This window comes from Mustelus asterias, chromosome 27, assembly GCF_964213995.1.
Source record: "Mustelus asterias chromosome 27, sMusAst1.hap1.1, whole genome shotgun sequence".
Classification (NCBI taxonomy): domain Eukaryota; kingdom Metazoa; phylum Chordata; class Chondrichthyes; order Carcharhiniformes; family Triakidae; genus Mustelus; species Mustelus asterias.
The window spans coordinates 33,039,850-33,065,636 of record NC_135827.1 but is presented as its reverse complement, the minus strand read 5'-3'; the positions used below and the strand labels follow the sequence as shown (position 1 = coordinate 33,065,636).

Sequence of the window (25,787 nt, the reverse complement as noted above, 5' to 3'; positions counted from 1 at the left end):
GAGAAAAATCCCACTTTATTCATAGCTAATACCAGGCAAACATCCTGGCAAACCTTTTTTGCACTCTTTCCAAAGAGAGCGGTGACCAGAATTGGACACAGTATTCCAAATGTGGCCTAACCAACGTTTAATAGAACTGTAACATAATTTGCCAACTTTTATACTTGATTTGATTGTTGTCTGTGCACAGGGTTGCCACATTCTGCTGATTTCAGTCCATGTTGTTTTTTTTGCTACTGGTGTGACAGAAGTGATTTCCATGTAAAGCAAGGGCACTCCCTTGACTGTGAGAGCAGCGTATTCCCTCTGCATCTAACGTATAAATATTTTTGTTTTTACAAAATATTGTTGATGACAGTTCTATTAATATACAAATGATTAAGCATTTTCTATAACCCATTATGAAATATTCAACAAGTGTTAAACATATTTAATCTTATTCATGGGGTCACGATTAGTGAACAAGCCCGATTTCAATCTTGTGGCCCACTGAGATGGAGCACGACCACTCATGCGGCCCACTCACTCATCCTAGGTTGCCCATCACTGGTTTATACACACAAACACAAAGGGAATTAAATCTTCAATTAAAGTGTTCTTGATAAAGTTCTCTTCGGCCTATTTGATTCTGCTTGTTCTTGGGCGGTTGCAATGCAAAGTAAAGTTAAAAAGTACAAACTCACAAAGATGCGTTGTAGAATAATGAGGTGAAGGAGTGATCAGTCACTCAGAAACATCCTTACTACTGAGTTCAGATGGTGTTAAGATTTGAACCAGAACAGGTCCTTAACAACTGGAGCATGACATGGCAAGATACTACAGTTACAGCACGGTAAACATTTGGGTCCTTGTGGCACTCTCTAATGCTTCTACATCAAGCTAGCAGAGATCAAGGGCTCACAAGTGAAAGAATTTCAAACATTTCAGCGATCATGTTGCTATTCCCGTGTAAAGAAAAGGTGGAGGACGTGTGGCCACAGTGGTTAGCACCCCTGCCTCAGGACTGGGAGCTTCAGGTTCAAGTTCCACGTCAGAACTTGATGGCTGAGGAAGGTGTGTTGATAACGTGATCAAACAGGTTGATTATCAGCCTGTAGACCCTTCCAAAATGCCTGACGGCAGACAGTAAGACTGTGGAGAGCTTCCTGGTCAACCATACTGCGGCGGCAACGGCAAACCACTGCAGCACAAAACATAAATCACGGACAGTGACTGCCAATGCTATCTTTGGGCATGGTACCTGAAGGGAGGAGGAAAATAATGGCAGTACCTGAAGGCAACAGTAAATCCTACAAGAGTAAGGAGGAGGAGTTATTTTATAATTGTTTATGAAAAGGATTGCAGGGCAATAAACATAGTGCATTTCACGAAAATGAACAGTAATAATTCCAGAGCACTTTTACACAATAAAAATACAATTGCTGGTATTTGCTGTATTCACACTGACCACCCACTAGCCGTCAAAATTTATTTTCCAACAGAATAGTTTGACCTAATGTTTAAAGCATAATTTAGTAGGGACTGCACCGCGCCTGACAACGCTACGGGTAGAACGTAATGAACCACTGATTTTGAAGGGAAGGGTAAATTAAAAAGAAACATGATATATATATATAATACAGCCCCATGTTGGCCAACCCAAAATCGATACAGCATTGCAGCAAAAGCTCATTCCGGACTCAAAAGTAAAACAGAATATACAGGTCAGATCACGGCTTGAAACTTGCGTCGAGAAAAGTGGTGAAGTGCGTGGGTGGTTAATCCTAGCCAATTATTTGAATGCCTAGTTCTTCCGCAGTCTTTTCTATATTGTCAGCGGAGGTTCCCTCAATCTCCATATTCATGTCCTCACCAGATACGTCTGTGTTCCCTGGGGTATGCGGTGCATTGGTCAGAACGTAGTAAACGGTTTCACTTTCTCCGTGCTCATTCGTCCGATTGACCACTCGAATTATGGGATTTTTACTCGAGTCGGGGGAATCCAACGGTGATTCCTGGGGGTGGTCCCCACCAGCGGCCTCATCATGATTGGGATGTTCCACGTACTCGGGCGTACAATAGTTCAGAGCGTCAGGGCTCTGCCTCCCTGGGTCAGGTTCCTCACTGTTTGTTTCCTCTATTGGTTCCAGTATAATCCCTCTCAGGTTTGCTTCTGACAAAACCAAACTCTCCGACGTGCTGTCCACACGACCATCCTGCTTTTCCCGGTCTTTCATCAGCTGTTCTGTCAGTTCGACACTCTCGTAACGTACCAACTGCAGACGCATGTAGCCATCTTCATGCTCCTTGTACCTGTATGAATGAACATTAATGGGAAAGGTGAGAACATGCAATTTGTGGTATTTTTCTCTGCTTTACTGACAACTTGTAAAGTTCCTCAGCCAAGAGAGGGGACCCGAGTGGCATGGCGGTTAGCACTGCCGCCTCATGGTGCCAGGGACCCGAGTTCAAATCCAGTCTTGGGTGACTGTCTGTGTGGAGTCTGCACGTTCTCCCCACGTCTGCGTAGGTTTCCCCCGGGTGCTCCAGTTTCCTTCCACAGTCCGGAAGACGCTCAGGTTAGGCGCATAGGCCATGCTAAATTGCCCCTCAGAGTCCCAAGGTGTGCGGGTTAGATGGATTAGCCATGGGAAATGTTTGGGGGCCTGGGTGGGATGCTCTGTCAGAGAGTTGGTGCAGACTCAAAAGGCCGAATGGCCTCTTCTGCACTGTAGGGATTCTATGACCTTCTCCTAGTCCTTTTCAAGCAAGATACCAGGGTCAGGAGAAGTTTGTCAGCAGGGAGAAGTTTTATTTCTCCCACTCCATGCAAATTATTGATTTGTAATAATAGTTAATGCTCATGAACTGCTGTGGGAAATGACAGATATGAACCCAGGACAAGTGCATCAGTGCGCTGTGCCAACATACCTTACAAACCATGCGAGTGCCTTTCTGAGTGAGGTCATTAAAGGTTGGGAACAGCTGACCATAAACCTATGTTCAGTCCTGGGCAAAACAATACACCAGTCCAGATCAAAGCTACTTTTCTGCCAGAAGATGTGCCCATTGTTTCCACGAGCAAGTAATCAAAAAAAACAGGCACCTCAATTTGTTTCTCCTCCACTGACCAGTTTAGGCACATTACCTCCAGACAGGACAAGGAGGTTCACAAGAATGATCCCAGGCATGAAGGGTTTGGCATATCAGGAGCGGTTGAGCCGCCTGGGTCTATGCTCGATGGAGTTTAAAAAGATGAGGGGGGGGGGGGGGGGGAGGGATTGGAATACTGAGAGGCCCTGGACAGAGTGGACATGGAGAGAATGTTTCCACTAGTGGGAGAGACTAGAACTCGAGGGCACAACCTCAGAGTGAAGGGATGCTCCTTTAAAACTGAGATGAGGAGGAATTTCTTCAGCCACAGTGATGAATCTGTGGAACCCGTTGCCACAGAAGGCTGGGGAGGCCAGGTCATTGAGTGTCTTTAAGACACATATAGATAGGTTCTTGATTAATAAGGGAATCAAGGGTTACGGGGAGAAGGCAGCAGAATGGTGATGAGAATCATATCAGCTATGATTGAATGGCGGAGGAGACTTGATGGGCTGAATGGCCTAATTGTGCTCCTATATCTTATGATCTTATGGAAACATAGCCTTAAAACCAGAGCATGGACATTCAGGAGAGAAGTTAGGAAACATTGAGGGTGATTCTCCCATTGCGACCCGTAAATTTTCTGGTGGGTCCGGTCAGAAGAATCGCGCGTTGGCCATTTCGCCAGATTTGCGTCTGCGTTCGCGACGCATGCGCATTTCCCAGAGCCAGGGAACAGTCGCAGTCGGGACCGCGCTGGAAACCGGCGGGGAGAGGGGTAAGTGATTTAAATCTGTTTTTAATGTATTTTAAATCTATTTTGCACGTGATTATTGGGCCCGGCAAGTTAGCATCTCCCACCCCGCCTGGAGTACTTCACTCCGGCCAAGTTTAGAGTAGCTTCCCACGTTCGGGGAACTAGCGGGAGACCCCGCTGGAGTGAAGGGGGGGACAATCAGGACCCCCCATGGGGTCGGGCAGCAGAGGATTGATGTGCCCCTTGGCAATGCCAGCTTGTGCCTCCTGATACTGCCCAAGGGGCAAAGTGCCCATGCCTAGGGGACACCTTGGCACAGCCCATCGGGCATGGGTCAGTGCCAAGGGGTGGGGCGTCCCACTGCCAGTCTGCATGGGGATCAGTCTGGGTTGGAGGGAGGCCAGCGATCAGGGTAGGCTGTTGGGGGGGCAGTGGTCTGTTAGGGGGCCTGCCACTGCTGGATGCAGGGGGCTAGACATCAGAGCGCTTCGGGACAGGGGTCAGGGCTGGCACGGATATTGTCATGAAGGCCACGATCGAGCTGGCCAGCAAACGGGAAGACTGACAGATCAGGACGACTGCGCATGTGCAGAGTTCCGGAACTGTCAGACTCCGACGCGAATAGCGCCCCCCCCCCCCCCAGCCCTTTAATGAGATTCACGATTGTGACCTCTGCATTGCACAGAGTGGGGAAATTCAGGTCTGAAGTTGCACTGGAAAAACAGTTGTGATCTAGACCAGTTTTCCCACCAATTCAACACTTTTGGGAGAATTGTCCTCATTTTTTCACACAAAGGGTGTGGGCAGCGTGGAACACTCTTCCACAAAAAAGCAGCAGATGCTAGTTCAATTAACAATCTCCAACCCGAGATCAATAGTTTTTGTAAGCCAAGTCGGGTGGATGGAGTTAAGATTCAGATTAGTCACGTCACTGGACCATTTCCCCATATCTCACTGTTCCCAAATTAATAACTGCACATTTTTTGTCTTTCCTGACACATTTTGTTCAAATCTGAAAGGGACTCTAAAACAGAAACCGTTCTTCATTTCAAGGCCATTCTGAGGAATGAAACAGCTTTCTGCGGGACACAGCTGGAATAATTCGATACATAGTGAAGATCCCTTAGCACAGCCAAATAACAACTGCTCGATCCAAAGCAGCTCCATTTCCCAAAGCAGCCATTCCAATGGTCATTGAAACTGAGACTGCTGACTCACTCAGTGCCAGACTTTGGACAACTTTGTATTGCTGAGTTGTGGCTGTATTAACTCATTTGATTCGGTCAAAGAGATGCCTCCCATCAATCCAATAAATAAAGCAGCAAAATTGGAATTTCATAGAATCCCAACAGTGCAGAAGAACATCATTCGGCCCATCGAGCCTGCACTGACAACAATCCCACCCAGGCCCTATCCCCAGAACCCCACGTATTTACCCTGCTATTCCCCCTGACACCAAGGGTCAATTTGGCATGGCCAATCCACCTAACCCCTCTTCTTTGGGCTGTGGGAGGAAACCAGAGCCCTCGGAGGAAATCCACGCAGACATGGGGAGAACGTGTAAACTCCACAGTCACCCGAGGCCGGAATTGAACCCATGTCCCTGGTGCTGAGAGGCGGCAGTGCTAACAACTGTGCCACCGTACCGTCCCAGGCAGCTAACGTGGAGATGAAGTGTAAGTAACACAGTAGCAAGAACAAGGAGAGGAATTAAAGACCAGTCTTGCATTGGCCGAGTGTCGAACCCGGGCCTCCCACTGAACCACCAGTGCTCCGAGTCCCCAGTTTAGCTCTGGTAAGAAATCCCACACTAACAATTTCTGTTTTTAAACCGGAAGAAATATGAAAGGACAGTAACTTGACCCAGTTTCCTTGGGATCATATGACTTCAACCTAGATACAGTAAAGGTAAACAACTCAACAAACTCTGACTCACCATCCCATCCTAAAAGTTCACAATTCTTTCCAGTTGGAAGATTTACACGGTGTAAATCTGCACAAGCAGTTACTATTTTGAAATGGAAGTAAATTCACTGCCCGTGGACAGGCACACGTACAAATCATTTATAGTTTGACTTCTATTTAAAATGAATTATCCAGGTCAAGGTCGCCGTCATACTTAATAGGGGAAAAAAAATGTACGTACATACAAACTTGCTTTTGTAAATTTAAGAATTCCCGGACACAGGAGTGATGGGGGTGAGGCAGGGAAGAAACAGGACGTCAGCTGGTTTGCTACCCCAATTCTTGCTCATTAGATTGGCAACGGACCCTCCCCTGTCATTTAACAAACTGTATCCCACCCAACATGAAACCCAGAATGAAAAAGCGTTAAAAGCACATGAAAGGCCAACACACCTGAATCGTGGGTGACCTGAAGGCCACTTAAACTGGTGCTTCTTCCTGAGGTGCACAGTCAGATTGTTACCTCTGGTGAAACATTTGTCACAAACATGGCATTTGTATCTGGGTTCCAAATCTCCCTGGGAAAGTCACAATGTGCACAGTTACCCCAAATCATGTGTTAAGACTTTGAAGATAAATGCCAGCCATAACTCATTAGAAAGACTGAGCCCCTACAATAAGTAGGGAGTAGAAATATTTATAACCATAATGAAGAATTAGTGCAATTTGGTTCCAAAATTAGGTAATGAAAAGAGGACAAAGAAAATTACAGCACAGGAACAGGTCCTTCGGCCCTCCAAGCCTGCACCGACCATGCTGCCAGACTGAACTAAAACCCCCTACCCTTCTGGGGGCCATATCCCACTATTCCCATCCTGTTCATGTATTTGTCAAGACGCCCCTTAAAAGTCACTACCATATCTGCTTCCACTCCCCCCCGGCAGTGAGTCCCAGGCATCCACCACCCTCTGTGTAAAGAAAACTTGTCTCGTACATCTCCATTAAACCTTGCCCCTCACACCTTAAACCTATGCCCCTCAGTAATTGACTCTTCCAGCCTGGGAAAAAGCTTCTGACTATCCAATCCTCCTGACAATCGGAGAGCAACTGAGCGCCTGTGTGAAAGAGCCAAATTAATATGCAGTTGAAACTAATATGGTGGAAAAAGAATGAGTGCCAGCAAACTGCTGCCACAAACATGCTCTAGTAGAGCGATTCAGAGCTGCTCAAGACCAAACCGCTCATGTGCCTGCTTTTCCGGTTCTACATAGGGTGGGATAAATCAAGGAAAGGTGCAAGAGAGAAAACACAGAAATCCTGCTCTCACCAACAACCATATATGATGGACATGCCTGGAAAGATCAATTTAGTCACCTACTCCACTCCCTCCAAGGAAAAGGGACCTTTCAGGAAGTCAAAACTAGTGTTTCTGATATGCAATAGTCAAATACAACACGAATTTAGTCCGGTTTAAAATTTTCATTAACACTTTAATTTGGTGTTAACAGTGATCAAACATCATATCACTGCAAGGGTTACAATACGATCTCATTATCGATACAACAGCCCATATCAGGTGGAGGGCCGTGGCCTTACAGGTGGATTGGCAGTGCTGTTGGGCATTACAGATTCCACTTTCCTAAAAAAGTAGCAAGATTTTACACTGCCTTCAACTGCTTACCTCATGGACCTTCCTGTAATGAGACTTGATGGAATATTGGGATCGTGCACTGAACGTGCAACCTGCAAACTCACAGCGATAAGTTGGATCCTCGCTGTGTGTATCCAAATGCTTTCTTAGATCCACCAGGTTCTTGCAGCTGGGAGGAAACACATTACAGCAATAATGCAAGAAGCTACAAAAGATCGTGAATGTAGCCCAATCCATCAGCAAAGCAGCCTCCCATCCATTCACTCTGCCTACACTTCCCGCTGCCTCAGCAAAGCAGCCAGCATAATCAAGGACCCCAGGCACCCCGGACATTCTCTCTTTCGCCTTCTTCCGTCGGGAAAAAGATACAAAAGTCTGCGGTCACATACCAACCGACTCAAGAACAGCTTCCTCCCTGCTGCTGTCAGACTTTTGAATGGACCTACCTCGCACTAAGTTGATTTTTCTCTACACCCGAGCTATGACTAACACCACATTCTGCACTCTCCCCTTTCCTCCTCTATGAACTGTATGCTTTGTCTGCATAGCACGCAAGGAACAATACTTTTCACTTAATACTAATACATGTGACAACAATAAATCAAATCAAATACCTCCCTACAATATCTTTGCACAGCTCTCAAAACTCACTAATAATATTGTACGGCCACAATGCAAATTGCGGCACAGAACTGAAGACTCGTCACCAGGAATGCTTGCTTTCTCAAATGCGGAGATTTTGTTGAAGCAGAATAGATCTCTATTCTGTTGAAAAATCAGTAAAGACCTCAGTGAAAATACAAGGATTCTCCACTGGTTTAAATTTCAAAAAGTAACATCCTATTCTATCAGAGAGGCTAAAGAGAAGTTATCCAACCAGACATTTTTCAATCAGACTGTGGGATAGCAGATTGGCCACAGTACCTGCACGGATTACAGGCTGCTGAAGGGTGGAAAGTAAATTTCATTTGTAGAGTCAATAGAATGATGGGTAAGTGTAATTGCAGGGCATTTAAACTGCCTAGTAAGAGGCGACTTCGTCAAAACTGTTAAGATCCTGAGGGGTATTGACAGGGTGGATGTTTCTTCCTGTCGGAGAATCTAAAACTAGAAGTCGCTGTTTAAAAATACAGGGTTGCTCATTTATTCAGAGATGAGGAGTAGTTCTCTCTTTCACGGGACCTTGAGCCTCTGGTCTGGAGGGTATTAACTATGAAGAGAGATTGAATAAACTGGGATTGTTCTACCTGGAAAGATGGAGGGCTGAGGGGCAACCTGATATAATTTTATAAAATTATGAGGGGCATAGATAAGGTGAACAGCTGGAAGCTTTTTCCCGGGGCAGAAATGGCAATTACGAGGGAGCACAAGTTCAAAGTAAGGGTGGGGGAAGGTTCAGTAGAGATGTGCCGGGGATTTTATTTTTATACACAGTGTGGTGGGGGCCTGGAAAGCACTGCCAAGCGAGGTGGTTGAGGCAGACACGTTAGCGACATTTAAGACTTATCTGGATAGACACACGAACAGGCAGGTTATTCAAGTTTATTCAATCTCTCTTCACAGCTAATACTCTCCATACCAGGCAGCACCCCAGTAAACCTTTTCTGTACTCTCTCCAAAGCCTCCACATCCTTCTGGTACGGTGGTGACCAGAATTGGACACGGTATTCCAAATGTGGCCTAACCAACGTTTTATATAACTGCAACATAATTTGCCAACTTTTATACCCGATGTCCCGGCCAATGAAGGCAAGCATGCCATGTGCTTTCCTCACCACCTTTTCCACCTGTGATGCCACTTTTAAGGATCTGTGGACCTGCACTCCCAGATCTCTGTCTCGAGGCTCCAGATGGTTCTGCCTTTTATTTTATAGCTCCCACCTGAATTGGATCTATCAAAGTGCATCTCCTCGCATTTGTCCAGATTAAATTCCATCTGCCATTTCTCTGCCCAATTTTCCAGACTATGTATATCCTACTGCATTCTCTGACAATCTTCATCACTATCCGCAACTCCAGCAATCTTAGTATCATCTACAAACTTGCTAACCCAACCTGTTACCAAGTCATTTATATATATTACAAACAGCAGAGCTCCCAGCACTGATTCCCTACGGAATCAGGGGCGGCACGGTAGCACAGTGGTTAGCACTGCTGCTTCACAGCTCCAGGGTCCCGGGTTCAATTCCCGGCTCGGGTCACTGTCTGTGTGGAGTTTGCACATTCTCCTCGTGTCTGCGTGGGTTTCCTCCGGGTGCTCCGGTTTCCTCCCACAGTCCAAAGATGTGCGGGTTAGGTTGATTGGCCAGGTTAAAAATTGGCCCTTAGAGTCCTGAGATGTGTCGATTAGCGGGTAAATATGTGGGGATAGGGCCTGGGTGGGATTGTGGTCGGTGCAGACTCGATGGGCCGAATGGCCTCCTTCTGCACTGTAGGGTTTCTATTCTAACACTAGTTATAGACCTCCATTCAGAGAAACAACCTTCCACCGCTACCCTCTGTCTTCTATGGCCAAGGTGTGGAGATGCCGGCGTTGGACTGGGGTGGGCACAGTAAGAAGAATCACAACACCAGGTTAAAGTCTAACAGGTTTATTTGGTAGCACAAGCCACAAGCTTTCGGAGCGCTGCTCCTTCATCGGGTGAGTGGGAGTTCTGTTCACAAACAGGGCATATAAAAACACAAACTCAATTTACAAAATAATGGTTGGAATGTGGAGCCTTCAACATGTCATCGATGAAGACGAACATCTCGCAAAGGCCATCCCCACACCCCCACTTCTTGCCTTCAAACAACCGCACAACCTCAAACAGACCACTGTCCGCAGCAAACTACCCAGCCTTCAGGAAAACAGTGACCACAACACCATACAATCCTGCCACAGCAACCTCTGCAAGACGTGCCAGATCATCGACACAGATGCCATCATCTCACTTGAGAACACCATCCACCAGGTACATGGTACATACTCTTGCAATTCGGCCAACATTGTCGACCTGATACGCTGCAGGAAAGGATGTCCCAAGGCATGGTACATTGGGGAGACCATGCAGACGCTACGACAACGGATGAATGAACACCGCTCGACAATCACCAGGCAGGAGTGTTCTCTTCCTGTTGGGGAACACTTCAGCAGTCACGGGCATTCAGCCTCTGATCTTCGGGTAAGCGTTCTCCAAGGCGGCCTTCACGACACACGACAACGCAGAATCGCTGATCAGAAACTGATAGCCAAGTTCCGCACACGAGGACGGCCTCAATCGGGATCATGGGTTCATGTCACACTATCTGTAACCCCCACGACTTGCCTGGGCTTGCAAAATCTCTAACTATCCTGGCTGGAGACAATACACATCTCTTTAACCTGTGCTTAACCCTCTCTCCACTCACACTGTCTGTGTCTTTAAGACTTGATTACCTGTAAAGACTTGCATTCCAACCATTATTTTGTAAACTGAGTTTGTGTCTTTATATGCCCTATTTGTGAACAGAACTCCCACTTACCTGATGAAGGAGCAGCGCTCCGAAAGCTTGTGGCTTGTGCTACCAAATAAACCCGTTGATCTTTAACCTGGTGTTGAGACTTCTTAGTGTTCTATGGCCAAGCCAGTTCTGAATCCATCCAGCTAGTTCACCCCCAATCCTGTGATTTTATCTTTTGCACCAGCCTGCCATGAGGGACCTTGTCAAATGCTTTACTGAAGTCCATGTAGACAACATCCATGGCCCTTCCCTCGTCAATCATTTTAGTCACCTCTTCAAAAATCTCCAATCAAATTAACGAGACATGACCTCCCAGATACAAAACCATGCTATTGATCGCTAATAAGACCATTCAGCTCCAAATGTGTATAGATCCTATCCCTAAGAATCTTCCCCAACAATTTCGCTGTCATTGGCGTCACGCTCACTGGTCTATAATTACCCAGGTTATACTTGCTATCCTTCTTAAATAACGGGACAATATTGGCTATTCTCCAATCCGCTGGTACCTCACCTGTGGCCAACAAGGAAACACAGATTTCTGTTAGAGGCCCAGCAATTTCCTCCCTAATCTCCCTCAGTAACCTGGGAGAGATGCCACCTGGCCATGGGGATTTGTCTACCTTAATGCCTTTTAATACACCCAACACTTCCTCCCTCGTAATGATGACTTGCTCTAGAGGGTTTACAAACCCTTCCAAGACACCATCAATCGTCGTGTCCCTTTCCTTTGTGAATACCGATGCAAAGTGCTCATTAAGGATCTCACCCACTTCCTTTAGCTCGATGCAAAATTTCCCTCCTTTCTCCTTGAGTGGACCAACTCTTTCTCGAGCTAACCTCTTGTTCCTAATATATATATAAAATGCCTTGGGATTGTCCTTAATCCTGCCTGCCAAGGACATTTCGTGACCCCTTTTTGCCCTCTTAACTCCCTGTTTGAAAGTACCAGCAGGCTAACATGAGAAGTGACCCTTCAACTGGAAACAATCCAATAATTTTATTTTCTGACTTTACTTTTTACCTGGCCAAGTTTGAAGGTCTGACGCTCGGCAGATTACTTCTCTTTTGCAAGCATGTTAGGTTTTGTGTTTGCATATCTAAAATATTAGGTCATGAGCTTGAATAGCACAAAACTCTTATGCGGCAAAACAGGACACAGGAAATGCAGTGGAAATGGTTTAAATGGATTTTTGAAAATGATTTGATATGCTACCACAAAATACTTGTGGCTAAATTGCTGGAAAATAGAAGAGGACCATGCCTGCATGAATAAACATTACTGGAGAGCAGCTCTAAAAGGAAGTTGTTTTTGACTGGAAAGATGTGATGTGCACTGTTTCATTGGTTTTTGGGAACCCCATTAATGGAAAGCACATAAGAACAATACAAACATTACACATAGACTTATTAAACTTACCGGGATGAAAGGATTAAAAGTTATTTAAATTTTATTTATTAGTGCCACAGGTAGGGCTTATATTAACACCGCAATGAAGTTAATGTGAAAATTTCCTAGTCGCCACGCTCCAGCGCCTGTTCGGGTACACGGAGGGAGAATTTAGCATGGCCAATGCACCTAACCAGCACGTCTTTCAGACTGTGGGAGGAAACTGGAGCACCAGGAGGAAATGCACGCAGACACGGGGAGAACGTGCAGACTCCACAAAGACAGTGACCCAAGTCGAGAATCGAACCCGGGTCCCTGGCGCTGTGAGGTAGCAGCGATAACCACTGTGCCACCCTTTGAGAAGTGGAGCTTCCTCCACTTAGTTCAAAAAGATCAGAGGTTATGAAGGGTATGAGAGGGTAAATTGAGAGATTTGTTTCGATTGATTTGTGAAACAGCAGCAAAAGTGTACAGATTTGAGAGGTACAAAACATCACCATAAGTAGAACTAGCCATGGCAAAAACCAGATCCAATCCGTACTATGGGAAAGCAAAGAGTAATATGGAGCTGGGAAAGCAGGAACAACTGGGCAATATAGGCCGAAGTTTTAACTGAAGGACATACCTGTACTCACAGTACTCGCATCGGAATGGTTTCTCGTCGCTGTGGCGGAATTTGATGTGGTTCCGCAAGGCAGAAGGTGCTGGGCAGGTCATATCACAAAATGGGCACTTGTAATAGTTCACTAGAAAACAAAACATTCAATGTTCTCTCAAACCCAGCTGAGTATTTCATGCGTGTCCTCACAACGAGGGACAGTCAACTGTTTACTGAGGTGTAGGGTCACTGACTTCTTCTGTATGCAAAAGAGAAGGAACTATAAATCACACTAACATCCCAGTTTTATTCCCCCTAATTATTTCGCAAGATTTTTAATATCCAATCTTGATTTGAGAGAAGTGAGTTTTCTTCTGAGGGGGATGGGGAAAAGATTATTACTGTTACTTAGTTGATGTTGTGCAAAGGCCATCACTCGAGTATTCAATGTTTTGTGATACCAGTTCTGTATTGAACTTTCCCAAATCTGCTCCAATAAGCATGTAATAATGAAATACAGCTATCTCCATAATACCCTGTTAATCACCTCACAGATTGCAGCAACTGAGTGGCTCCCACTGCTAAGGAGGGGAAACCTGGAAATTACCTGCAGGACGGTGAAATGCATTAAAAATGTTCAAGGGATGAGGTTACTTGGACTGCGATTTATTAAAATGGAGCACAAATCATGTTCATACAAGAGTCAGAGAATCCCTAGAGTGCAGCAGGAGGCCCCGGGCCCTACCCCTGTAACTAGAACCAGAGGGCACAACCTCAGGCTAAAGGGACGACCCTTTAAAACAGAGAGTGGTGAATCTGTGGAACTCTTTGCCGCAGAAGGCTGTCGAGGCCAGGTCATTGCGTGCCTTTAAGACAGAGATAGGTTCTTGATTGATAAGGGGATCAGGGGTTATGGGGAAAAGGCAGGAGAATGGGGATGAGAAAAAAAATCAGTCATGATTGAATGGCGGAGCAGACTCAATGGACCAAGTGGTCTAATTCTGCTCCTATATCTTATGGTCTTAACCCCACACATTTACCCTGATACTAAGGGGCAATTCAGCTTGGCCAATCCACTAACCTGCACATCTTTGGACTGTGGGAGGCAAGTGGAGCGCCCGGAGGAAACCCACACAGACATAGGAAGAATGTGTAAACTCCACAGTGTCACCCAAGGCCGGAATTGAACCCAGGTCCCTGGCACTGAGAGGTAGCAGTGCCAACCACTGTGCCACACTGTCGGTGAAAACTATTTTATTCTCAAGATAGCGTGACTGAAAGGGCCAGGAGTCTGTGTGCAAAGATCCTGGATATAGGGATAAGCAACAGCATAAAACCCTGCTTACCATGATGCCGCATGTGATCCCTGAGTAGCCTTTCAGTGGCAAATCTCTTTGAACAGTGGGAGCATTGAAAACGTTGGTCTGGCGAAACAAAAATTGCGATACATGATTCTTTTAGTAATAGGTTCAGTACTGTATTCACACGCTGCCTTTGTGAGGTTCTGTGCCTGCGTCAATGGCATAAAACGGCATGCACAACCACAACCCAGTTTGAAGTCAGTGGCTTTGCATCAACGTCACATTAATTTCACAGGATGTTTGCCACACTGGGGAAACAAATCAATCCACTCGAGAAACTATTTAACAACTGGTGATTGCAGTTCACTCCAGAAATGATTTGCAGCTTTTTGACAGGGTGCAGTGGTTTGGGAGCCCTATTACGCACCTCATTTCCATGTCCTAAATTGGCTTCAGGTAACAAAGACGCCATGTTTCAAAGATAGAATTCCTGTCTGGGGACCAAAAGAGAAAATGCTGGAAAATCTCAGCAGGTCTGGCAGCATCTGTAAGGAGAGAAAAGAACTGACGTTCCGAGTCCAGGTGACCCTTTGTCAAAGCTAAAAGGCATAGAAAGCGGGAGATATTTATACTGCAGGGGGAGGGCATGAAAGGTGAGCCAAAGCCACAAAAACAAGGGGAAAGCCTGTTAATGGCAGTCCGTGGAGAGAATAAAAGGTGTGAATGGCCAAGCTGAAATCAGAGGGTTAACTGTGACAGATGAAGATGTGGGGGAGGGAGGGAGGAATGGGTGGGATCCTTTCCCCCCCCCCTTTTCTCAATTTTACCTCTCCCACCCATCTCCTCCCCCCACATCTTCATCTGTCACAGTTTACCCTCTGATTTCAGCTTCTCTGCCATTTGGCCATTCACACCTTCTATTCTCTCTATGGGCTACCATTAACAGCCTTTCCCCTGGTTTCTGTGGCTATGACACATCTTTCATTCCCTCACCCTGCAGTATAAATATCTCCCACTTTCGATGCCTTTTAGCTTTGACAAAGGGTCATCTGGACTCGAAACGTCAGTTCTTTTCTCTCTGTACAGATGCCGCCAGACCTGCTGAGATTTTCCAGCATTTTCTCTTTTGGTTTCAGATTCCAGCATCCGCAGTAATTTGCTTTCATTCTGTCTGGGGAAATGATTTAAATGTACAACTATGAAACCAAATCACTTGCAACGTACCAAAGAAATACCACTTACATTCCATGGCTGTTTGTCTCCGGATATGGTCAAAGAACTTGGTGTTGCTGGCAAACATCCCCCCACAGGTCGGGCAGGCCACAACTTTCTCCTGTGTGTGGCTACGTAAATGCTCCCGTAGCTTAAATTTCACTTTGAAAGTTGCTTCACAATCTAAAAAGACAGAAAACAGGAAATGAAATGCACCCAAATAGAAAACAGCTAATGCTGGAAAAACCCAGCAGGCCTGACAGCATCCACGGAGAGAGAAACGGGGTTAACGTTGAGTCTGTGTGACTCTTTTGTTTGTGCTTGCTGTGAGCAAACCGTGACTCCACTTCCAAACTACTTCACTGGCAGTCAAGTGCTCTGGAACATCCTGTGGAAGATGTTACATAGTTCTTGTGGTAGCCATGATGTGGAGATGCCGGCGTTGGACTGGGGTAGGCACAGTAAGTAGTCTCACAACACCAGGTTAAAGTCCAACAGCTTTATTTGGTAGCACGAGCTTTCGGAGCGTTGCCCCTTCATCAGGTTGACTCACTCGATGAAGGAGCGGCGGTCCGAAAGCTCGTGCTACCAAATAAACCTGTTGGACTTTAACCTGGTGTTGTGAGACTACTTATAGTTCTTGTGGCCTGTTATAATTAACCTGCCCAGGAACCTTCCCATTAAAACATCACCTTACGTCAGACGGGAGTGGGTCTGCAAAATAGAAACTGTGGGACGAAGTAGAGAGTTTGTTGGGCAGTCCAGTAGCTCTCACCTTTCCAACAGCAGGGGATTATTAAATTAGCATCTGTGGTTGCATCACGATCCGAACACATTCCATGCATGTCCACGTGTCGGTAAAACCATTCCGGATTCTCAAAAGTGCTCTGGGGAGAAAGGAGAAATGTTGAAAAAAGAATGCAGCAGAGCTCAACCGTGTTGTGAAAAACTGTTACATGCAACGCGCAAATCTGTGCCAAGTTTCACTTTTAGATTAGAATAGGGCCTGGCTGGCTAGTTCACAAATGATGGAGCTTCTGCCAGTTCCCAGGAACTGATGCAGCCATCAGTAAGGATGCATCTGTTGAGAGAGAAACAAATCCAATGCTCCAGTTCCAATGAAAGGTCCTCACCCTGAAACATTAACTTTCTCTCCCTCTCTTTTGTTTGTGCTTGCCGTGAGCAAACAATGACTACACTTCCAAACTACTTCACTGACAGTAAAGTGCTCTGGAATATCCGCCTGGACTGCTGACGGTCTCAACCGGGATCTTGGGTTCATGTCTCGCTATCTTATCTGTAACCCCCACGACTTGCCTGGGCTTGCAAAATCTCACTAACTGTCCTGGTTGGAGACAATACACATCTCTTTAACCTGTGCTTAACCCTCTCTCCACTCACATTGTCTGTATCTTTAAGACTTGGTTACCTGTAAAGACTCGCATTCCAACCATTATCTTGTAAATTGAGTTTGTGTCTTTATATGCCCTGTTTGTGAACACAACTCCCACTCACCTGATGAAGGGGCAGTGCTCTGAAAGCTTGTGCTACCAAATAAACCTGTTGGACTTTAACCTGGTGTTGTGAGACTTCTTACTCTGCTGAGTGTTCCCAGCATTTGCTGTTTTTATTTCAGCTAAGGGGAGACGATAGCCTAGTGGTATTATCGCTCGACTATTCATCTAGTAACTTAGCTAATGTTCTTGGGACCCAGGTTCAAATCCCGCCACGGCAGATGGTGGAATTTGACTTCAATAAAAAATATCTGGAACTGAGAATCTACTGATGACCATGAAACCATTGTCGATTGTCATTAAAAACCCATTTGATTCACTAATGTCCTTTAGGGAAGGAAATCTGCCGTCCTTACCTGGTCTGGCCTACACGTGACTCCAGAGCCATAGCCATGTGGTTGTCTCTCAACTGCATTTGGGCATCTAGGGATGGGCAATAAATGCTGACCAGCCAGCGGCGCCCATGTCCCACAAGTAAATATTTTTCAAAAATTTCCAGGATCTGCAACGTTTTGCATTTGCATCAGTAAAGATGTTGCAAGGGTGACAAAGGAGCAAGAAATCTGTTGCACGGATGAATCTTTGGGAATGTCACTATCCTCCTCCGGGCAACATCACATTCCCCGAACACAATACAGTTCTTCCTGCATTTCGAGGGATTTTTCTTATGCTTCAAATCATTGAAGTTCGGAAATACCTTTCTTTCTACATCTTGTGGGTAAAATTAAAATAAATCAGGAGAGAGCGCGGAGAACTGAACGTGGAAGCGCAATTGAGATTTGAATGGTTGACTCACGTCACAGTGGCCCCAGAGACAAACAAAACTCTCCGGGATTTCTGGAATGACGTTGCGGCTCTGCTGATCCAGTAAACAGTGCTCAAGTTCAGTCTGAGCCTGCAGCGATTGCAGGCCCCAGTGCTTCAGTTTGGTGTGGTAGGCGTGAAAGTAAACGTGGCGGATCAGGTCAGCTGAGCTCTCCACTGAGTAGAAGCCACACTCTGCCCACAGGCATTGATGCTCCTCTAGGGAACAAATACACAAAACGGGATCAGCACAGGATTATTCTGCTCTAGCAAAACATAACTTTCATCACGTCTCCACACCCTACCTTTAAAACAGCGCTTCGCCTCCAGCACCCAAGTCAGTGTTATCTACAAGATATAATTACTGAGGTTGAAGCTTTTAAATTGCTACTTGTTTGTAAGGCACAGTGGTTAGCACCGCGGCCTCACAGCTCCAGGGTTCAATTCCAGGTAGCTGTCTGTGTGGAGTTTGCACATTCTCCCCATATATGCGTGGGTTTCCTCCCACAGTCCAAAGATGTGCAGGTTAGGCGGATTGGACATGCTAAATTGCCTCAGTGTCCCAAGATGTGTACGTTAGATGGATTAGCCATGGTAAATGTTTGGTGTTACAGGGATAGGGTGAGGGAAGAGGGCCTGGGTAAGATACTCTGACAGAGAGTTGGTGCAGTCACGATGGACCAAATGGATCTGCACTGTCGGCATTCTATGATCCTAAAGAGCGGAGGGATTGGATTGTGTTCTACGATATTGCCTCACAAGCCATTTAGCTTTATTCCAGGATATGTCGGTATACTTGTGCAGTTCATAAGCTCTTTCTTGCCATTTTTGAATAGCTGGTTCATTTGATTTGGGCCGGTGGGAGCAAATTGTCACAACAATGTGAACTTCTGCTTCAGCAATGCCACAAATTTACAACCAGGTTAGCACCTTTGTTGTACCTGATGTTAAATGAAAGAGAGGCAAACACAAAACATCTGCTCCCACAATGCTGAAACAACACTTGTAAACAGTAAATGATGTAACATGGGCCAGCAGAGATCATGTTAAAACTGCACGGCTCTCCCTTTCGATTAGTCTGAATTTGGGCAATTTAAAATTAAAGTTTCTCTTTTGCTTAGCTAAATTAACAATATACACATAATAATGAAAGTATATTTCCAGACAATACACAATTCTTCCAGAGTAAGGAGAATTGTGTTAAAATGTGAATTTGCTCACATTTAATGGCTGAAAAAACAAATCCTGTTTCTAGAACGTTCCCAAAGTGTCCGTTGCAGGTTCGGAAAATGGCTGTGCAAATTTTTAATATTTCGCAAACTCCAACTCATCCAACATTTCACTGGTTCATTAAATCCTGCTCATCAAACTCCACTGGCTCCCTGTGCCCCAGTGGACGGAATACTAAATGTTTCACAAACTCAGGTCTTCCCAAATTGTCTTACAACCAATAAAGTAACTTTAAAATGCATTGCAAAAGGGGAGAGAAAGAATACACCAATTAAAGCAGGACTACAAGTTACCCGTGTATATTTTCCAGTAGCCAAAACAGAGCAGCAGTGATGGAAACTCAGGAGTTAGACACTCATAGCCTGACATATATAACTCTGAACAGGAGAAAAATGGCCAATGGAAAAAATAGAGCTGTAACAAAGCCTCTTATACGCCAAATGATGATGATCATAGAATAGAATTCCAACAGTGCAGGAGGCCAGCATTCAACCTATTGAGCCTGTACTGGCAACAATCCCACCCAGGCCCTATCTCCGTAACCCCACCAAGTTACTGTGATAATCCCCATGATACTAAAGGGGCAATTTAACATGGCCAATCAACCTAGCCCTCACATCTTTGGAGTGTGGGAGGAAACTGGAGCACCCGGAGGAAACCCATGCAGACATGGGGAGAACGTGCAAACTCCACACAGTCAGCTACCTGAGGCAGGAATTGAACCCAGGTCCCTGGCACGGTGACGCTGCAGTGCTAACCACTGTACTGGTTAATTCCCAGTTATTGTCATACACAGTGCCACACTGAAATTAGTTGCAGAAAGTTTTTGAATCAGAAGTTACCATCCCCAATCTCAAAATAATTTTACACTGACCATTCACTGCGCTGTGACCCTACCTTGTGGTTCGATTTCATTTTCGTCCCCTTGGGCTTGGTCCTTTAAATGCCCTGCAATGTGGTTGCTGAAATCTTCCATTCCAGATGCAGTGAATCTGCACGAGCCCCATTCGCACAAAAGCACCAGAGAATCATACTTCACACTCTTCCCAGCAGCCATTACATCACACCTAGTCAAATAAGAAATAACAAATGTGAGGTAATGCATTTTGGAAGGTCTAATACAGATAGGAAATATGCAGTAAATGGCAGAACCCTTAGGAGTATTGATAGGCAAAGGGATCTGGGTGTACAGGCACACAGGTCACTGAAAGTGGCAATGCAGGTGGAGAAGGTAGTCAAGAAGGCATAATGCATGCTTGCCTTCATCGGCCGGGGTATTGAGTTTAAAAATTGGCAAGTCATGTTGCAGCTTTATAGAACCTTAGTTAGGCCGCACTTGGAATATAGTGTTCAATTCTGATCACCACACTACCAGAAGGATGCGGGGGCTTTGGAGAGGGTACAGAAAAGATTTACCAGGATGTTGCCTGGTATGGAGGGCATTAGCTACGAGGAGAGGTTGGAGAAACTTGGTTTGTTCTCACTGGAGCGATGGAGGTTGAGGGGAGACCTGATAGAAGTCTACAAGATTATGAGGGGCATGGACAGAGTGGGTAGTCAGAAGCTTGTTCCCCAGGGTGGAAGAGTCAATTAGTAGGGGGCATAGGTTTAAGGTGCGAGGGGCAAGGTCAGGATGACCCTTGAAGGGTCAGACTCAAAACATTGGCTCTATTCTCTCCCTCCACAGATGCTGTCAGACCTACTGAGATTTTCCAGCATTTTCTGTTTTTGTATAAAAATTTTAACTTTCCTTTCATGGAAAACCCAGTGAAACCACTCCAGCAGAGCAGGGCCAAAATACCTCCAAGTTTTACTTGACCCTCGTGACACAATCCTCTATAGTGAACCACCCCAAAATAGACGTCACATTTTCATTGAAACACAACTATCACATCATCTATTATAAAAATTAATCTTTTAAAGTTAACCATTTTTTGCTTTCGATTCAACAATCACATTTCACTCCCAGCAGAGCTTAGCTCGCTATGGCACCCAAAGAAAAAGAGCATGAAATTCTTCCAGTATTAATGGAAAGTTACTGAGTCCAAACAGAAAATCCAACTTGTACTTAAGCAACTAATAATAAAATTCTTAAAGAGGAACCTAAGACCTCACAATACTCATTGCTTAAAAATCATTTGATAAATGATAATTTAACAATTAAAATACTAATCAAACAGTGTACGATTTCAGTAAGACGCAATAGTTTGACATTTTTTCCACTTGAAGTTGAAAAATTACCCAGCCGTACAAAGAGACATTTTGTGTTTTAAATGTAGACTGTATTTAGGGTGTTCTGAGCTGCACATACCACGATAGTTACAGGTTTTCCAATAGTGGCATGGGGCGCAACCTGATGCAAGATCATAGAATCCCTACAGTACAGTGGGTGGCCATTTGGCCCATCAAGTCTGCATCAACTCTCCGACAGAGCATCTTACCCAGGTACTATCCGCGTAACCATACACATTTATCATGGCTAATCCACTTAACCATCTTTGGACACTAAGGGGTAATTTAGCATGGTCAATCCACCTAACCTGCACACCTTTGGGCTGTGGGAGGAAATCGGAGCACCCGGAGGAAACCCACGCAGACACAGGGAGAACGCGCAAATTCCACACAGTCAACCAAGGGCAGAATTGAACCCGGGACCCTGGCACTGAGGTAGAAGTGCTAACCCCTGTGCCACCATGTTGCCCCATGTTGGCATTAGTATGATTTCTCCCATAGCATATCACTGTCAATACACAGCTCAAGATTAGTGACAGCATTGGAAAAATGCCCATCTGGAAAGGTGGTACCAACCAACTTCTCTCGTCAAAATCTAATATCAACATTTGTTTGTGGTCTGAGGTTGCTCGCGTTCAAGTTCTTCTATTCATCATAATTTTGGAAGAGCATGTTGTAAATTTTCCTTTTGTGGCTATGGGAATTGGAAGATCCTTACCATAATTCCTGGCTTCACAGAAGTGTGGGGTTAAGAGAGTTTGCAATTAATTCTGTTGCACTTGACTACGTTGTACAAAATACTTTCTAGTGCTGTTGGCCACTTACGTGGTGTATTAAGGACACTAGATATTATGTCAAGAATCATTTACCCTCTCTTCCGCTTGGCCATTTTGTTCCAATCAAATCACATCCTTCATCCAGTTGACCTCGAGTATCTGAGAGCTTGCATCTTCTAAGATGCTAAGATTCTCAATATACCAGCGGGCACAGTTCCATCATAGTTCTCCCCTCGTTGCCCAACACAATTTCCATGCAGAATTTGAATCTATGATTGATTTACTTTGGAAATGGTTCTTCAGTGGGGTGTGCCGATGGTCTGAACAATTCCTGAAAATATAAAAGGACAGTTAGCGCACTGTTTTTAAGGGACATTGCGTACTGCCGTTTTGTTTACCTGACTCACTGAAGATAATGGCCCTTAAACATATAGACATAAAACTCCCATACAATTTAAAGTTTATTAATTAGTGTCACAAGTAGGCTTACATTAACACCGCAATGAAGGTACTGTGAAAATCCCCTCGTTGCCACACTCCAGCACCTGTTCGTGTACACAGAGGGAGAATTTAGCATGGCCAATGCACCTAAACAGCACATCATTCGAATTGTGGGAGGAAACCAGAGCACCCGGAGGAAACCCACACATGCACGGGGAGAACTCCGAAGACAACGACCCAAACCGGGAATCGAACCCGAGCCCCTGGCACTGTGAGGAAGCAGTGCTAACCACTGTGCCGCCCACAACAACATGGAGCTACTTTCACTACACTGCCTGTTTTTGTCAGAAACTATTTTCACTAAAAAAATTTAAACTATTTCGGGCCACTGAAGCACTAGATGGAATTTTCAGGTGGCAGAAAAATACCACTGAAAACACAAACACATGGGTTTCTAATCTGGCAGGTAACAGTATTAAAACAGAAAGATTGGAGTTGGTGAGGAGACTTTCCACAAAGCCTTCCAAGAACACATGTTTAGTCTCATTTTAAAATGACCTATAACTAGATTAAGTAAAAAGTATTTACATATATTTTTACAGCAGAATGTATGTAATCACTAAAGCTGCAGCGTACCTCTATTCCCTGCCCCTACCTCACAAATAAAACCTTTCACTTTGAATCTATTGGAGATCTAGATTGCCCCAAATCCATTCCAAAATCAGAGTATCCACCTATTGTTGAAAGTTTTAAAAGAATGTGCTGGAAAAACTCAGCAAGTCTGGCAGCATCTGTAGAGAGAGTTAACATTTTGAGCTCAATATGACCCTTTGTCAGCATCCACAGTGCTATCAGGGAGGATTCTAACATTTTCACCTTGCCAAACAAAGCAGAACTGGTACCTCTGGCCCCAAAGAACAAACAAAGAACAAAGAACAATACAGCACAGGAACAGGCCCTTCGGCCCTCCAAGCCCGCGCCGCTCCCCGGTCCAGGATTGAATCCTGAATCCAGGATCCCCGCCCAATTTTCCAGCCTATCTACATACCAATATCCTATCCACCGAGCTGTCCCTCACAGCTACGATGCTTTGTTCATCACAACCTATTAACTCACCCCCACCCCCCCATTCCAGACCATGTGATCTCCAGGGAGAGGCGAAAACCCAGAGTGAAAACCCCAGGGCCAATATGGGGAAAAAGAATCTGGGAAATTCCTCTCCGACCCCGAGGCGATCGAAACGAGTCCAGGAGATCACAATGGCCCTGATCGGAAAATGCTTCCCAACCCTAGTCATTTCCACTTCCACGAACACCATATGAATTCCCTGCCCCTGAGACAGGTTCCCAACTATCCGCAGTCTCGCTCTGTACTGGCACCAGCAAGATGATCATAGAATGAAGCCTTGAAACGAGAAACAAGGAACAATTAGCCCGCGCCGCTCCCTGGTCCAAACTAGACCACTCTTTTGTATCCCTCCATTCCCACTCCGTTCATATAGCTGTCTAGATAAGTCTTAAACGTTCCCAGTGTGTCCGCCTCCACCACCTTGCCCGGCAACACATTCCAGGCCCCCACGACCCTCTGTGTGAAATATGTCCTTCTGATATCTGTGTTAAACCTCCCCCCCCTTCACCTTGAACCTATGACCCCAGTCTCACTCTGATCTTGCTGGATTGAGATTGGGGTCATAAGGCGAGGAAGAAGCCTCACATTTGGGATACAGCAAGGCAGCACTAAAACTGACCTTACAATATGCTGACTGATGACCATCTCATCTCCAGGATGGGAACATAGAAATCAAGGACTTAGGAGCAAGAGTTTGGCCTCTCAGGCCTGTTCCACCAATCCATAAAATCAAGACCGATCTGGTTGTGGTATCAACTCCACTTTCCTCTCTCCCCTCCATAATCCTAATCTATGTGAAATCTGTTCCATGCAACATTGAATAAATTCAATGGCCCAGTCTCCACTACTCTCTGAAGAATGGACCCTGAGAGAAATATGAGAATCTAGAAGAGAATTCAGCCTAATGATTCTGAAGGAAAAATTTCTCATCATCACAGAAGACAATTCAGTCCATGACCCTGAGAAATATTTATCTTAATTACCCTTTGAGAGGAATATTTCTCCTAATCTCAGAAAAGAATTCATCTTCAAGACCCTCTGATTAAAATTTATCCTAATCTCAGAAGAGAATTCCACAGCCCAATGACCCGCTGATTAAATGGTGAATCTGTGGAACATTTTGCCGCAGAAGGCTGTGGAGACCAGGTCATTGAGTGTCTTTAAGACAGAGATAAATAGGTTCTTGATTAAAAAGGGGTTATGGGGAGAAGGCAGGAGAATGGGGGCGAGAAAACAAAATCAGCCACGACTGAATGGTGGAGCAGACTCGATGGGCCGAGTGGCTTAATTCTGCTCCTATGTCTTATGGTCTAACCTCAGAAGGGAATTCCACAGCCCAATGACCCTCTGAGGGGAATATTTATCCTCATCTCAGGCTTAAACAAGGAGCCCTCTCATTCTGAGACTATGCCCCGTTTCCCCCCCCCCCCCTCCATCTCTCCCCCCCCCCCCTCCATCTCTCCCCCCCCCCCCCCTCCATCTCTCCCCCCCCCCCCCTCCATCTCTCCCCCCCCCCCCCCTCCATCTCTCCCCCCCCCCCCCTCCATCTCTCCCCCCCCCCCCTCCATCTCTCCCCCCCCCCCCCTCCATCTCTCCCCCCCCCCCCTCCATCTCTCCCCCCCCCCCTCCATCTCCCCTCCCCCTCCATCTCCCCTCCCCCCCCCCCCCCCCCCATCCATCTCCCCTCCCCCTCCATCTCCCCTCCCCCTCCATCTCCCCTCCCCCCCCTCCATCTCCTCCCCTCTGCTTGTTTGACAAACAGGTGAGAAAGGGGAGTGAAGATGAAGCCCGCTCCCCGCTGCCCCGGCTGGAGAGAGGCTGCTGGGGCCGCTCCCTGCTCTCAGCCCCGGGCTGGAAGCTGTGTGAGGGGGTGGAGGGGCCGCCGGGACCGCGAGCTGCTCTCAGCCGCCTCACCTTGAGCGCCTCTCACCTGCTCTCAGCCCCCAGCCGGGAGGGGGGGGGAGGGGGGGGCAGGGCTGGCACCGGAAGTGCGAACCCCCCATCGCGCCGCCTTCACGCGCGCGCCGGACGTCACTTCCGCCGCCCCTCAGACGTCCGCCGCTGCCGCCGCCGCGCCTGCGCAGATTCGAAGTCCCTTCCATCGGCGACGGCCGTGCGAAAGAAAAATCCACTCACCGCATTATTATTTATTATCATTAATAATTATTAATATTTCCCCCCCATTACTAATGTTCATCCACAACCTCCTCCCGAATGTAAAACTCCTTAAATTCGCCGTTGCCGGGGGGGGTGGGGGCGGAGAAATCCGTGCTGATTGACATCTCCTTCCTCC

General features: G+C 46.0%; 1 protein-coding gene across 6 annotated transcripts; it reads right to left on the bottom strand.

Annotated features, from left to right (window-relative positions):
* On the bottom strand, positions 1-25,787 carry hinfp (histone H4 transcription factor). Of its 6 annotated transcripts, none has more exons than XM_078198983.1 (11): positions 25,425-25,787; positions 22,019-22,256; positions 19,815-19,984; positions 17,680-17,906; positions 16,145-16,256; positions 15,400-15,552; positions 14,203-14,280; positions 12,884-13,004; positions 7,416-7,554; positions 6,188-6,312; positions 5-2,292 (listed from the first exon to the last, which is right to left on the bottom strand). In XM_078198983.1, exons 2-11 carry the CDS (start codon positions 22,036-22,038, stop codon positions 1,764-1,766), a joined length of 1,674 nt encoding a protein of 557 aa, XP_078055109.1. In that variant the 5' UTR covers positions 22,039-22,256; positions 25,425-25,787; the 3' UTR covers positions 5-1,763. The 6 variants fall into 6 exon arrangements, with proteins under 6 accessions (XP_078055113.1, XP_078055112.1, XP_078055111.1 ...); XM_078198982.1 differs by having other exon boundaries at positions 25,409-25,517; XM_078198984.1 differs by lacking the exon at positions 25,425-25,787 and adding an exon at positions 24,114-24,880.